Source organism: Callorhinus ursinus, unplaced genomic scaffold, assembly GCF_003265705.2.
Source record: "Callorhinus ursinus isolate GAN/ISIS: 27379988/994484 unplaced genomic scaffold, GSC_fseal_2.0 scaffold53, whole genome shotgun sequence".
In the NCBI taxonomy this organism is placed as follows: Eukaryota; Metazoa; Chordata; class Mammalia; order Carnivora; family Otariidae; genus Callorhinus; species Callorhinus ursinus.
The window spans coordinates 2,513,314-2,527,924 of NW_027397115.1; the positions used below are offsets into that span (position 1 = coordinate 2,513,314).

The 14,611-nt window shown below is 52.9% G+C and overlaps 1 protein-coding gene across 1 annotated transcript in view; it reads left to right on the forward strand.

Moving 5' to 3' along the window:
* Positions 1-2,359: 2,359 nt before the first annotated feature.
* The window catches only part of BMP7 (bone morphogenetic protein 7), an 86,549-nt gene continuing 74,297 nt past the window's right edge, over positions 2,360-14,611 (forward strand). The window contains exon 1 of the mRNA XM_025853342.2: positions 2,360-3,293. Coding sequence (XP_025709127.1) covers positions 2,876-3,293 — 418 coding nt within the window. The 5' untranslated portion in view covers positions 2,360-2,875. The remainder of the gene's footprint in view (positions 3,294-14,611) is intronic.

Consider the following 14,611-nt stretch of genomic DNA (forward strand, 5'->3'; position numbering starts at 1 on the left):
AGCCCTGTCTTTATCACAGGCCAAGATGATGTAGGTCGCACCCTCAGCGGCGGACACGGGGGGCCAGCACTGCTCTGGCTGCCGCTACAGGTCCCTGTGTTAGCTTTCCCCCCACCATGATGCCCATCCGCGTCTTTCCTCCCTGACCCTCCTGTGTTCCCTGTGCTGCCCAGCTCCAGCTGCTGAGAGCACCACCTCCTTCCCCGAGAGCATCCAGGGACAGCACTGCCACCCCTCCTGCCCCCAAATCCTGTTGAAGCTTGCTGCTTTGTCTCCTCTGGGCTGAACGCCAGCTTTGTCATGGAGGCGGCCTCACCGCGGTACCCTCCCGCCCAGCACGGTGCTTGGCACCGGGATGGGCCACATAATTTGCAGGGCCCGGTGCAAGAGGAAAGCAGGGGCCCTCTGTTCACCGATTAGGAAGAATGGCAATACTGAAGCAGCAGAACAGAAAGCCAGGCGTGAGGCCCTTCTGAGCGAGCAGGCCTGGGCGTCTAGGCGGGTGGCATGCCCACGAAGCCCACCCTGCCTGCCACCCAGGAAGGACTTGGCAAACTTTTGTTGAAGGAAAGAGTTCGTGGATAAAGGGCAGGTGGAGGGGGCTTTCAAAGTGCCTCCACTGACAGGTGGGCAGAGGCCCAGCCCTGGGCCTGGGGGCTCAGGACCTGTTCCATCTGGAAGCCGGGGGCCTCAGTAACAGGGCCGGAGAATGTGATAGGAATGTCTATGATCTGCAAGCCTTGCATCTCTCTCCTCCTTGCCTGGCCTCTGGCCTCACGTATCCACCCACGTGGCCCCTCAGGCTGCCATCTTGTCCAAAAGCCCCCAGAGGGCGGCAGGGCAGAACCCTCTCTGCTCCAGAAAACTCTAGGATACCAGGTTTATCTTTTCCAATCCTGGAGCTTTCTCCTGTCCCCATGTGAGGCTGAGCCAGACTGCCCCCCGCCAACCCTTGTCTCCCAGACTCAGCCCTTCACCTTTCATCCCAAAGGTCCTGTGGTGCCCCTCCATCTAGCCCATCATCTGGGAACCCCTAGCTTGTGGATTTGCCTCTTCTGAGCAGCCCCAGGAGGGGAAGGAGGCAAGGTTGAACTTGCACCCACGGCCTCACTTGCCTTCTGGGTGAAGAGCTATTTTGCTCCCATTTTTACAGATGAAGAAATGGGTTTCCTGAAGAGCAGTAATTCACTTACGGTCTCAAAGCATGCTCCACGTTGTCGGTCCCAGTCTATGCTGGGCTCCAAGAGGCTCAGCATGCTCCCGGGATGAATGAATGCTGGGAGGGAAGGCAGAGAAGCTGTCTGGGGAGGTCTCAGGCCCAGCCCCTCAGAGGTGGACTGGATGCAAGGGGGCCTGCCGGCTCTCAGACACCGCCAGCCAGGGGCTGATGGAGAAGGGCAGACGCAGGAGTGGGGTAGGGGACAGGGTATGTAGGCTCAGGCTGAGGAGTGCTTGGAAATGAGCCGGGCCCACAAGGGGAGGAGATGGGGAGAAATCCTGCAGTCCGCACAATTTCAGTCATTTCTACGAATACTAATTGTGCAGCCCCAGCCGCTACCAGGACCTGGGTTCAAGGCGCTGCGGGTGCACAGGAGACTGAGAAAAACCCGGCCTCCCCGCCCCCCCCCCGCTCCGTTTCCGGTGGGGGACACAAGACAGTAAGGAAGGCACGAATAACTCAAAACAGTAATTCCAGACGGTGAGGGGAGTTGAAGCAAATAAAACAAATGTGCGCAGGGGTGAGGAGGGGAGACGACCTTCTCTCTCCTGGTCTGGGAGGAAGTGGCACCCGAGCAGCACCGGGAGGTGGAGGGTTGGCCATCGGAGCTAGGCACAGACGGGGGTGGGAGGGATTAAACGGAAGGGAGAGAATTCCAGGCAGAAGGAATGGCAAGTGCAAAGACAAGCTAGCCGTAAGTTCTGGGAGGCGCGGAGGGGTCCGCCTGGCTGGAGTAAAAGGGACGGTGGTGGAGCAGAGGGACGAGAGGGACTTGGGGTCACCTCCTCCGGGAAGCCTTCTCCGATTGCTGCGCTGCCTCCGCACTCCCCCAGCTTCTTCCACTTCAGCCCAAAACGAATCGCACGGGTCCCGCTCAGGCCTCCTCCCTGTCCGACTTCGAGTCCCGAGAGGGCAGGGCCGGCTCGGATTCCTCCCTCCGCATCCCCGCGGCGCTCGGCCGGGCGCTGGGCACCGCGTGGGCACTCGGTAAATATTTGCAGAGCGCACTAGAAGGAATGAATGAACCCATTGGGCGCAGCTGGGGGGAGGGCGGGGCCGAGGGCAGGTGGGAGGCCGCGGGCGCGGGAGGGGCCCCTGGAAGCCCGTCCTCCTCCTCCTCCTCGCAGGCCCCAGCGCGTACCAGTCTGGGGCTCCCGAGGCGGCCTCTCGTGCGATCAAGGGCGCGCACGGCTGGGAGAGCGACTCGGGGCCCCTGCTCTCCGCGCCGGAGTTCGGAAGAGAGTGGGTCGCCGCCGCCCGAGCGGAGCGGGAGGAAGGAGCGCTCGCTCGCCCGCCGCCTCGCTGCCTCCCCGGCGCTCGCTCTCCCGGCTCCTGGGTTTGCTGGCTGCTCCTCCCACCCGCGCCCGCCTCCTTGCTCGCTCGCTCGCTCGCTCCAGCCGGTTTCCAAGCCCCGCGGTGCGCCCGGGCGAGTGCCGGGCGAGGGGCCCCCGGGGCTAGCGCCGAGCAGGGGGCGGGGGTCCGGGCAGAGCGCAGCCGGCCGGGGAGGGGCCATGTCTGGCGCGGGCGCAGCGGGGCCCGTCTGCAGCAAGTGACCGAGCGGCGTGGACGGCCGCCTGTCCCCCTCCGCCACCTGGGGCGGCGCGGGGCCCCCGGTGCCGGGTGCCCGGAGCCCGGGTCGCGCGTAGAGCCGGCGCGATGCACGTGCGCTCGCTGCGCGCCGCGGCGCCGCACAGCTTCGTGGCGCTCTGGGCGCCCCTGCTCCTGCTGCGCTCAGCCCTGGCCGACTTCAGCCTGGACAACGAGGTGCACTCGAGCTTCATCCACCGGCGCCTCCGCAGCCAGGAGCGGCGGGAGATGCAGCGCGAGATCCTCTCTATCTTGGGCTTGCCCCATCGCCCGCGCCCCCACCTCCAGGGCAAGCACAACTCGGCGCCCATGTTCATGCTGGACCTGTACAATGCCATGGCGGTGGAGGAGGGCGGCGGGCCCGACGGCCAGGGCTTCTCCTACCCCTACAAGGCCGTCTTCAGTACCCAGGGCCCCCCTCTGGCCAGCCTGCAAGATAGCCACTTCCTCACCGACGCCGACATGGTCATGAGCTTCGTCAACCTCGGTGAGTGAGGGCAGGAGGGAGGCGGGAGGGGGGGTGAACGTCTAGGTCAGGAGGCGCTTTGGGACTGGGAGGGGGCCACTTCTTACATCCAGTTCGCCCATCTTTACACTCCGGGCCGTTTGCAAAACCGCAGTGTCTGGCCGAGGGTCTCCTACTCCCGGCCCCAGGGGACCCCCAAGCTGTGCGCGCCCCAGGTAGGGCGAACCGGGCTCATTTTGGCCTGTGGGAGTTAGGCGGAGGAAAGGGCTGGCCCGAAGCCCCCTCCGGGTTAAATCGGCAGCCGCACCTCTGGGGCTGGAGGCGCCGGGCCGGCCGCGGCTCAGTTCAAAGCGCGGGGCTGGGTCATGTGAGCTGCGCCGGGCCCGCGCGGCCCCTGCTACCTGGATTTAAAGGGCCCTGCTGGGCGAAGCCGCCTTCCCGCCCTTTCGGGGCCCCTCTCAGCCCTGTCTGGACCTGGCATCGCAGGCGTCGCGCCCCCTTCCCCGCCCTGGCCAGCCCTACCTGTCCCCTCGCGGTGCGCCCGCCTTAGCGTGCCGCGCGCCGCCAGTGTCTCCGGGCCCCTCTCCTTGCGACCCGGCGCACCCCCCCGCCCCGCCCCGGCTCTCAGCTCTCCCGGCGGGAGCTGGGGAAGAAACGGTGCCATTGCGAGCTTTCTATTTTTAATATTTAATGATAGGTCCCAGGCGGGCAGAATCCATTTTCAGCGTTTATCACGTGTGGCGCGCAAACCACGGCTTTGGGCGATTGAGTGGCGCGGGATCTCGGAGCAGACGCTGCCGGGGGCGGACGGGGGACCTAGCTCACTCCCCGAGCCGCAGGGGCCCCGGGGACCGGAGGCTGGCGCTACAGCGGGGGCGCGGTGGCTCCGCCTCCCTCCGTGCACGCACATTCACCAGACTTGCTCAAACTAACCCCCGGCAGCGCGCTGTAGGACTGATGATCAAATATTTGGTTTCCGAGATAACACACCCCGATAGCGCTGTTCCTGAGCCGATTTCATTCTACGTGTGTAACTTGCTGCGAAAATCCGAACCGAGTCAAGACAGCAAACTCACGCCCACGGGAGCCCTGTCAACAGCGCCGGGATACTGAAGCCCCCCTCTGGGCGCGTGGGGCGTGGGTGGAGGAGCCGGGAAGCGGGAATCAACCCCAAAGCTTCCAGCCCCAGATAAGGCCCGCGAGTTCCCGGGTCGCCATTGTCTGCCCTTAATAATAGCCAAAAAAAAAACAAAAAAAAAAAAAAAAAAAATCAAATAGTGCAACGAGTTTCAGCGAGCAAGGGGTGGGAGGTTTAGATGCCAAAACAACTTCAGGAAAGTTTAAATTATACTAAGCAGCCAGTTAGAAGGAGGCAGCTCCATATGTCCCGGTTTAGAACGATCTCCAAGATGTATGAGGTGGAAAAAACCAAGGTGCAGATCCGTGAGGTTACGTATGTGCTTGTATATCATCTGTTCCCACTGGAAGAAGACACCGTGAACTGGAAATAGATTTTACTGGGGGGTGGGGCAGGACTGGGGCTGGAGCTTAGGAGTGGGACCTGGGGTCTGATTTCTGGTTTTTCACTGTCTGCACTTTTGTCTGTGTGATTTTTTTTTTTTACAATGTGTATTTATGACCTACACCAGAAACTAAAGAAAAATTCCAAATATATATATATATATATATATATATATGTAAATTAAAGCAGAGCTCTGTCGCCATACTGAAGCCGGTGGTTAGCCTGGGCCAGGCCCTTTCTCTGGTGAGGGATTTATGGTATCTTCTGTTCTGTTGGGTACCCATGACCCCCAGTGAATGCAGCAGGTACTGGTGGCCTTCAGAGCCAGGCTAGGGTCATTAAAAAGGCATTTGTAAGCCCTGGCTTCTGCTAACCAAGTGCAGAAAAGTACCCTGCTTCTATGGACCAGCAACATGGTTAGGGCTTCCCCCCACCCCAGAACAGGAGGAGGTTGCTGACTGGGCGCCTCTGGGAACCTTGGGGCAGGGCTGTTCGCTCCCCCTGGGGGGTGGGAGCAAGCCGGGACTTGTTTGAGAAGGCCACAGCTGGGTGGTTCTCCTCTGCCTGTACACACACCTTCCAACCCGTTAGCCCCATTTCTTTCATCTTGAAAGGACAAAGACCGGCTTGTCTGAGCCTCTTAATCAGTCGGGCTGGCTTTGGGCTTTGTGGGACAGTCCTGACTTTCTCAGGTCTTGCTTTCTGGAACATCACTCCAAATTAGATGGCGCAGTGGCTTTTAACAGAGTACGCTGACCTTGTTTTCTTTCCCTCGCTGTCCCTAAAACTCGAGGTCATTAGTTGGGCGAAGACCTGGCCTGCAGTTTGGCAAGACTCCTCCTGTGGATGCTTTAAGGGTGGCCTTTCATTTCTGCTCAGCAACAGCACAGGAGGAGTAAACCGCCTGTCCCTTCCATTCTGTCCAGGGCTCCAGAATTTCTCCATAGGAGGGGCCTGGGGGTGGCAGTGGGGGTGGAGGGGAATGTGTAGGAGATTAATCTGGAAGCTAAATTTGCTGAGGAAGCACACTGATTTTCCTTGGACTGCAAATCATAATTGATCTGTAACATACAAAGTTTTCTAAAGGTGCATTTAGTCTCACACTTTATCCAATAATAAGAAAATGTCATTCGTCCATATCAGATCATTATTTGGTGACCTGCGCGGGGGGTGCGGGCGCAGCTTTGGGGGGCTGCTGACTTTCTCCACGCACCTCCTCCTCCCTCCACTGCATACCACTGCTGTCCTGCCCTGCTTGGGGGACCTCTGACCAGATTCTGAAGGCTTTCGCAGACCTGGTGCGTTTATTCTTCCCTCTGTCTGCAGCCAAAATGGTTTTTGTTCCTCTAAGTCCTTCTCCGTGGAATTCAAGCTTTCTGCCAGGCTGAGTGGGATCTAAACTAGAGCGGGAGCTAGAGGAGAATGTAGGACAAAACCAGATGCGGAGAGTGAGGACTTCAGACCCCATCTTATGACAAAGACCAGCCTGTCTCATGAAGCCCCGTGTGATGCTAGCTGAGCTACAGCGGGGGACCCACATCTCGTCGGCCAGGGCCCCTTTGGTTCAATGGCGAGATTTGTAAACTGGTTTGGATTAACAAGCCCCCGACTCCTCTGTGTAGACTTAATTTTGGATTTCAAAACAGGTTACCCTCTCTGAAATGGAACCCAGGCGATGTGAGTTCTGCAGACCGAATCCGCCAGAGCCCCCTACCATTCCCCCCCCTCCCCGCCCCCCGGCCCCTGTAGAGAAATCCAGCAGTTCCTTTGGGATCTCCAAAAAGAAGCCGCCTGGCATTAGGGGGCATGGGATGCATGTTCCTCTCTGGCCCAGGTTAGGAAAGAAGCAAATTTGTTTTAATCTTCGAAGCTAAATTAAAAAAGAAAAATAAAAACTTGGAAACTGGTCATTCCTGGACTCAGTGTATAAAAGTGGCTTTTGTTAATATAGCTGAAGAGTCAGGAGAAGGCTGTGTAGTTTTTGCTTTATACCATCTGGCTGTCCTTTTTGTTGACAAGTGTTTGGCATTAAGATCTCTCCTCTTGCCCCTTAAGAACAGGCCCTACCACTGTAGAGTATTAGAAAAAGATTCTGTTACAGTTTTAAAAAATTTCCTTCAGGGAGTGCTTCGGGAAAGGAGCATGGGTTGCAGGCATTTGCAGCTGTAACCTGGCTTGTGTTAAAATTTGGAAGGGGCTCTTCCACATTCCAGCACTTGGAGCAACGGCCCTCACTTGTAAGCAGCCAGAGGTTAATATAGATGTCACACAGGCTTTCCCCTGCTCGCTCGCTCGCTCGCTCGCTGCAGAGCGCCTTCGCCATAGGAGTGCACCAACAGCTGTGTTTTTAGCAACCCTTTCCAAATCACTTCTTTTAAACCTCATTTTGCTGGTTCTTAAATCAAAGATCTTCTCCCCCCCCGCACCCCATTCCCCTTTTCCCAAGGATATATGTGACCTAGATTTGAACTTTTTTGATCTTCTTCGTATTTCCCTTCTGGGATCAAGGCAGGTTAAGGCCCAGCCCTGGATGCCAGCCTACGGGGCTACTTTTTGGTTTTTATTCCAAGGGCTCTCATTTGGTTGTGGAGTGGTCCATCCAAGGTGTAAGGGAAGTGGCCCAGATAAAAATCGATTTGCGGGCAGTGAAGGGATGATTCTCTGAATGCTCAGAGAGAAGAAAGGGCTTGCGAGCGGCGGTTCGGGGGGCCTTTGGTCGCGTAGTAGGGCTCTAACCTCTGCAAGATAAACACAGCTGGTGTCCGATCCCCTGACCGCCGGAATGCCTGCGATGTGAGCGAATATCACATGTCTGCTGAACTCAGAGGCAAGTGATGACTTCATTCCGGGGAGAGTCCCATCTAAGTTGATTGATCACCCCTATCGCTTTAATATCTTTTTTCCCTATTGGGTAAGGTCATATTTGGCCCCTTGCAAGAATCAGAGTGTCCTAACGCTCCCGCAGGCCCCACCCTCCCCAGCCTGTCCATCCATTTTGCCAGATGAATATTGAGAATGGAGAGCCCGAATGGCTGGCCATGTTAATTTTTTCGCAATCACTCTTCAGACCTAGCTGGGGGCTGTCGACACACTGTTTTTGGCAGGCTGCTGCAACGCTTCGCCTTAATGCACTCTGGCAGTGTCTCCGGGGTTAGGGCACAGGCAGGGATGTGTGGGACCTGTCATGTTATTGTCAGAAGGAATGCGAGGATTAGCCTTTAAAACGTGGTGGTGGGAGAGCGCGGCAGCTGTATACACTTATTATAAAAGACTTAAGTCCCACTGGTAAAATCAATATATTGAATTGCATGACCCTCTGCTTTTAATTAGTTTAAATCAAATGCGCCGGTGCCATTTTGCCTCCTCTCGCCTTCATGGGGTGAGGAAATACCAATATTTACATAGAAACTGTTAATTTGTGGTGAAAATGATAACACATTTAGCTTTACGCACCCAGATTGCTCGGACTTGATGGATCTCAGAGCAGCGTGGCTCGGCGGGACGTCACCTGCGCGCGGGAGCAGGGGCGGCGGGTCCCCGGGCAGGCGGGTCCCCGGGCAGGCGGGTCCCCGGGCCCCCGATTCCGCGCGCAGGTGGGCACGTCCGTGGGCGAGGCGCCTGCCGAGGCTGGTCTTTGAAGAAAGCGCCGATTCTTTCATTGCGCGCCAGAAACGTTGAGGTTCACCCACATCATCCACAACCTTCCCTCTTAGGCATGCTTACAGAATCCTTAAGCGGGCACTTGCCTTTTTGGTCGTTTTGAGTCCTTGCTCCCAGCATGCTGGGTCTTTTGTACGGGGCAGCTCAAGGCACAGTACTTTATTTATTCCAGAGCTTCAGATGCTTTTCTTTCCAATTCCTGAAACAGTTTATAGAGGAAGGGGGGGGTGGCGTTCCTTCGCTGCAAACGATCCCATGTAAGACCACGGCTATTATGTGAACCGTTTGGTATTAGCTGTGTGTTCGGCTGCAATTGAATTCTGCGTTTTGCAGCAACTGGTATTTGACAAATAATATTTGACAAAAATGTGACTTGGTATTTCTTAATATGGAACAGGTATTTTGTAGTTAACCTTCCCCGACGAGAGATTGCGCGAACCCGGCGTGGACCAACACCGGCGCTGTCGCTGTGGACTTTTCCCCTCTCCAAAGTGGAGTGTTTATGATTTGGGGGGATATGGGGAGCGCATGGAGTTTGACACTTACGTGCAACTCTGAAAGGCGTGTGCGATGTGTCCTTTCAACGTTTGTGGCGGAAGGCATTGGTGGGAGCCGCGCAAAGCCTTTGCTGATCCGCGTGGAGTGGATTGAATTAATGACAACTCTGAGAGCCCCAGTTTTAGGGTAATTGCTTTATTGTTTTGGAGCCAGGGTGCTTATAATCCGGTTCCTGTACAAACATGTTTAACGTGTGTTAATGCATTTCCAAACCAGAGCCTCTCAGCACAACCCTGCTTTCCATTAATTGATGTCGGTAGCATGGTACAGTATTTCAAAGGGCTGGCCAAGTATAAACTGTGTTTCCAATTTCCTTCCTTTCCTGTGTTTGGAATGCCAATGTTAATTTGTTCCCATGCAGGAGAGGGGGCTGCCAACTGCGGCTTTCTATAAAGGGCTTCACAGTGAAGGCTTCCAGCCCTCGCTGATGCTTGGGGCTGCCTGGCCAAGTTTCCTGACACTTTGCAGCTAATTCTGGGTGATATATGGAGTGGGGGGTTGGGGGGCTTCACTGCCGTGTAACGGAAGTTCTGGTGACAGCCGAGGGTGTGACTTGGCAAGGGCGAACGGACCGGCATCCACAGTGATTCTCTTTCCACACAGCTTAAACCCATGCGTCTGTTTCCACTATGGATGCATATTAGCTGTGTGACCTTGAACAAGTTTCTTAACATCTCTGAGTTGGTCTCCTCATTTTATAAAGGTGGATAATACTCCCCTCCTTCCCGGATCCTCATGAAGACAAAAGCATATCATGCGTGCATAGAGGCTGGGACACAGAAGGCCAGGTGCACAATAAACGGTAGCTCTTGTTCTTGTGGTGACCGCATCACTACTCACTCTGCTCTATCAGTCCAAATATCAGTTTTTAAGGATTTATTTCATTTATTCGAGAGAGTGAGAGAGACAGAGCACACGAGCAGGAGGGACAGAGGGGGAGGGAGAGAGAATCTCAAGCAGACTCCCCGCTGAGTGCAGGTGTATGCGGGGCTCATCTCAGGACCCTGAGATCACGGTCTGATCTGAAACCAAGAGTTGGACCCTAAACCGACTGAGTCACCCAGGTGCCCGCAAATGCCAGTTTTTAAATCCTTATCTTAAAATACTGAGATTATGCCACCTATGTTATTTTAAAGATGTGGAGAAAATGGCCCCCAAAATGTGTGTGTGTGTGTTGTGTGTGTGTGTGCTTGCACACACACGTTTCCTTCTTTCAGAGATCATTGAAATTTGAACGAGAACACCAAACTTACTTGAGGATAAATAGAGTATAATGCTGACTCTTTCTCTTACTTTTAGCATCTACGGCTATTTAAAAGTTTTATGACTAGGCAAACTGAAACTTGAGTGAGGGGTATCTGGGAATGCTGTGTACTATCCTTGCAACTTTTCTCTAAGTCAAAAATTATTCCAAAATAAAAAGTCTTAATTTTAAAAAAAGCACATGACTGAAGTATTTCTTCCCACCCCTTCTGGAAGATGGTCAAAGTACAAATTGTCTTTTCCTTCAAGGGAGTGTCAAGCCCAGAGCATTCATTAACAGAACAGCACAGCCTCCCCACTCTTTATGGGAGCAGGTGCAAGGCTGCCCCCCACTCCCCCGGCTGGGCCGAGGCCACAACGAAGCCCTGTGTGGATGCGGTGCTTTGAGAAGCCTCTGGAGACCCGGGGACGAAAGAGAATGTCTCCAGGGCCCCGAGACGAGGGGTGGGCTTAATCACTCAAGGCTTCCCGTAAATTCCCTTCAGCTCTTTCTGTACTGTTTGAAAAAATCTGACTTGGTGGGTATTAGGTTTCCCTGCATCTTTGAGGTCACGTGTTATTCTTTCACATCTTTATCTCCCCAGAGTAGCTTTCAAGTTCCAATCTTTTGTTGTCTGGCTTAATTAAATTTGGCTGTGAATAAAAACTTGCACTGTTTCCGAAATTGAGGACTTGCATGTTTTTAAGCATCAGGGTTAGGCCTGTACTGTCTTGTAATGCCAGCCTCTCTCTTGCTTTTATGCAGTTTGGAAAAAAAAAAAAAAAATCTAAACCCGTAGCATGACAGTCGCCTTTGACTGGTTCTATCACGGACCCGGTGCTCACCTGCCCGGCAATTGAACGTTGCCAACGGAGCAAGCGAGTGATCTTGTGGTTTCAATGACTTGTGTTTGGCCTTTGAGAAAGGACTCCTTTCCTGACTGTTTTTTCAGACATTCTTACTATCCTGTTCTTGCACTGCCTTGCCAAATTCTCACGGCACAGGGCTCGGGTATTGGCTACTCGTGAGCATGAATGAGTGGAAGGTGTTCTAATGCAGCATCTTCTAAATGCTTTTTGACTTCGCATCCCCGCCAGTAAATTTCTGGGTCCACACCCTAAACAGAAATAAATCCTACTGTTGTAGTATAGTTTTTTTTTAACCTTATGAAAACATAGACTAAAATACACATTTAAGGAGGAGGCACTAAAGATAAAAACAATATAAAATTCTGATGTTCATTAATACACATTTTAACTAATTGATCATTATTAATTAATACAAAATGATGCTTTTAATGAACAAGACACATTTCATTTTGCTCTCACAAATTAGTTAATGTTATGTGATAGAATTTGATGTCTTTCAAAATCGTGGTTCAACGGTTGGGGATCAGCGAGCTAAAGGTCTTGGTCCTACATTTTGATTATTTTCTGTTTGGCATAAATGAAGTTATCACGTGATAACAGAGACCCCACAGTCTTGGGGGGGGAACCACCCACAGAGGTTTGTTCTCTTGTATTAAGTTATGGCTCCATGGTGGGTTGGTAGGAGGCTCTGCACTTTGATCAGGTGGGATGGTGCTCAGGTCCCCTGGCTGATGGGGCTGACACCCCTCTCGAAGGTCACCAGTCACCGTGTCGGAGGGAAAGGCTCTGTGAATTGTGCCTGGGATTTAAAAATTTCCACCTGGAGGTGAACACCCCACTTCTGCTCACATTTTATTGGTCAGAGCTAGTCAGGCGGTCACACCAGCCGGAAGGTGGGCGGGGAAACTAAACCTGAGCTTGCAGAGGGGAGCACCAGAAGGAGCCGGGAAATGGTACCAGTGCCTGCCATGCTACGGTAGGAAGGCCCTCTCCCGGGAAGAATATGGAAACGGAATGAAGAGCTTGTTGGCTGCAACAGGATCCTCTCTTTTCAACCTCATCCACCAATTATGCAGAGACTTTTGTCAAAGCTCAGCTACTCTTTTCCACCTTCCCCCGATGTCCTTGAAATCTACTTAATTATGATTGTAATATTTTCCCCATATCCCAGTGGATCCCTCTCGCCTCCCCCAAGTGCTTGCACCCCATTTTGGAGACCAGGGTTTCTAGAAGTTTTGTACCACTGAGGTATTCACATGGTTCAACAAGAATAACGACTTCTCTCTGTTCCCACTTGTAAAACGACTCGCTTCTTTGGGACTTGTCTTTCAGCAAAAGCACGCTTCAGCCTTAGTCTGGTTCACTACCCAGAGAATTAATGAGGCTGCCTCTGGTCCTGGCTGGAGAGGTGCTTGTTCTGGCCGGCGTTGGTGTGGGTCGTGCAGGTGATTGCCCTGTCATGAAGTCTTGCCCTGAATGGGATTGCTGCCTTTTCTTCCCGGGCCTCAGAGGCAATTTGCAGTGCAGGCAGAATCTTGCATGGCTGAATCTAGAAACTGAATTCAGAGAGTCCTTCATTACCTAAATGCATCACTGAAATAAATCATAGTGATAAAGTGGGAAGGTTGAGATCTTTTTGTAGCAGTGATGGATTTATGATACCCTTCTTTTTTGGGTCTCTGATTCAATTCTCTCAGGATTCTGCAAAGCAAGTGGTTTCATTCCCATTTTAGGGAGGAGGAGACTGAACGGCCCCAGACTCGCATGGCTAGGAAGTGGTGGGGTTGACATTTGAATCCAGCTCTTGCTGAATGTAAAGCCATAAACTCTTTCCTCCTGGCCCCGTGGAGGTATGTGATTGAGGGTGGGGGGACACATAAGGAGAGTGGTGTTGAGGCCACCAAAACACACACCGAGCCCTTGACCTTGGGGCTTGGTGCACTGACAATGAATATAGAGATGAGCAGCGTATACCTTTCTCTTTTGCTATTATCCATCCTGCTTACGATTAACTCCTCCTCCTCCATCTCTATGACTTCAAACAACTGTCAGGGCCCAGGGTCCCGAGTACCATGTACTAGGGCTCCTGCATGCACCTTATGCCCCTCTGATGGGGAAATTCTAGAGGCAGCCAGAGATTGGTATTTTATTTTTTTTATTTTTTTAAAGATTTTTATTTATTTATGGAGAGAGAGAGAGAGAGAGAGAGAATGGTAGAGAGAGAGCATGAGAGGGAAGAAGGTCAGAGGGAGAAGCAGACTCCCTGCGGGAGCCCGATGCGGGACTCGATCCCGGGACTACAGGATCATGACCTGAGCCGAAGGCAGTCGCTTAACCGACTGAGCCACCCAGGCGCCCCAGAGATTGGTATTTTAATAGCAATACCTCAAGACACTATAGAAAAGATCATGGGTATACCAGAATAAATATGACATAGTTCGTAATAGTATGAAATCGCCCATAGTCTAAATGTCCGTGAGCAGGGGATTGGAGGACTAGATTGGTAATAAATTTATTTATAAATTTATAATAAACCAGAAGGGAATGGAAAGACTTCTTTCTTATGTATCAATACCGATTCAAAACAATGTCAAGAGGGAGAGAGCAAGTTGCAGAAGGATGTTTAGGGTGTAACCATTTGTCACTGTGTCAAAACACACACTCAGGAGGGCATCAGATAATATTATATGTCGTCCGTGGGCCCATACGTATGTCGTCAGGCCAGAGGGACATAACACGGGCCGCAGGGCTCCACACCAGCTGCCTCTGGGGAGGCGGGGGAGGGATGTGATTGGGGAGAAATTTTAAGTTAACTGACTGTTCCCCTCAGGTTTTCTTTCTCTTAATAAGAAACCATTGGGAAGTACAATGTGGTATCGTGGATCAGATCTTGGAACAGAACATGGACAGCCGCGGAAAAACTGGTGCAATTTGAAAACCAATCTGGAGTGTAGTTACTAGGAAGTAGAAATGAACGCTGATGTTCATTTCTTCGCTTTGACAAGCGTCCCATGGTTCTGGGGGATGCTGGCACTGGGGGAAGCTGGTGAGAGGGTGCTCTGGAACTCTGCATCATCTTTGCAACGTTTCTGTAAATCTGAAGTTATTCTAAGAGAAAAAGTTCATCGCAAAGGAAACAACCAGGATATTAATTCTTGTTAATTCTCAGTTGCAGGTACCTGGATATTTGTTACACTTTCCTCTGTGTTCTTCTTTGTGATTACATTTTTCCCAAGCCCCAAGGAACTGGGAAAGCCTCCCGGAGAGCCAGTCTTGGAGTGGGTTCAGGGTCTCATGCCCCAAGGGCCAATAACTCATCAATCTCCAGACCCACTAGCACGATGGGGACTCAGCTGGCGAATGAAAACCCTGAGCAGCCATGCCCCGAGACCTTTAAAACTCTTCCTGCCCCCGTTCATAAGATGCCCAGTGTGAAGCAGACATTCGTTTATGAGCACGAGAGACAGGGTGGGGAGGTCGTGTTAGG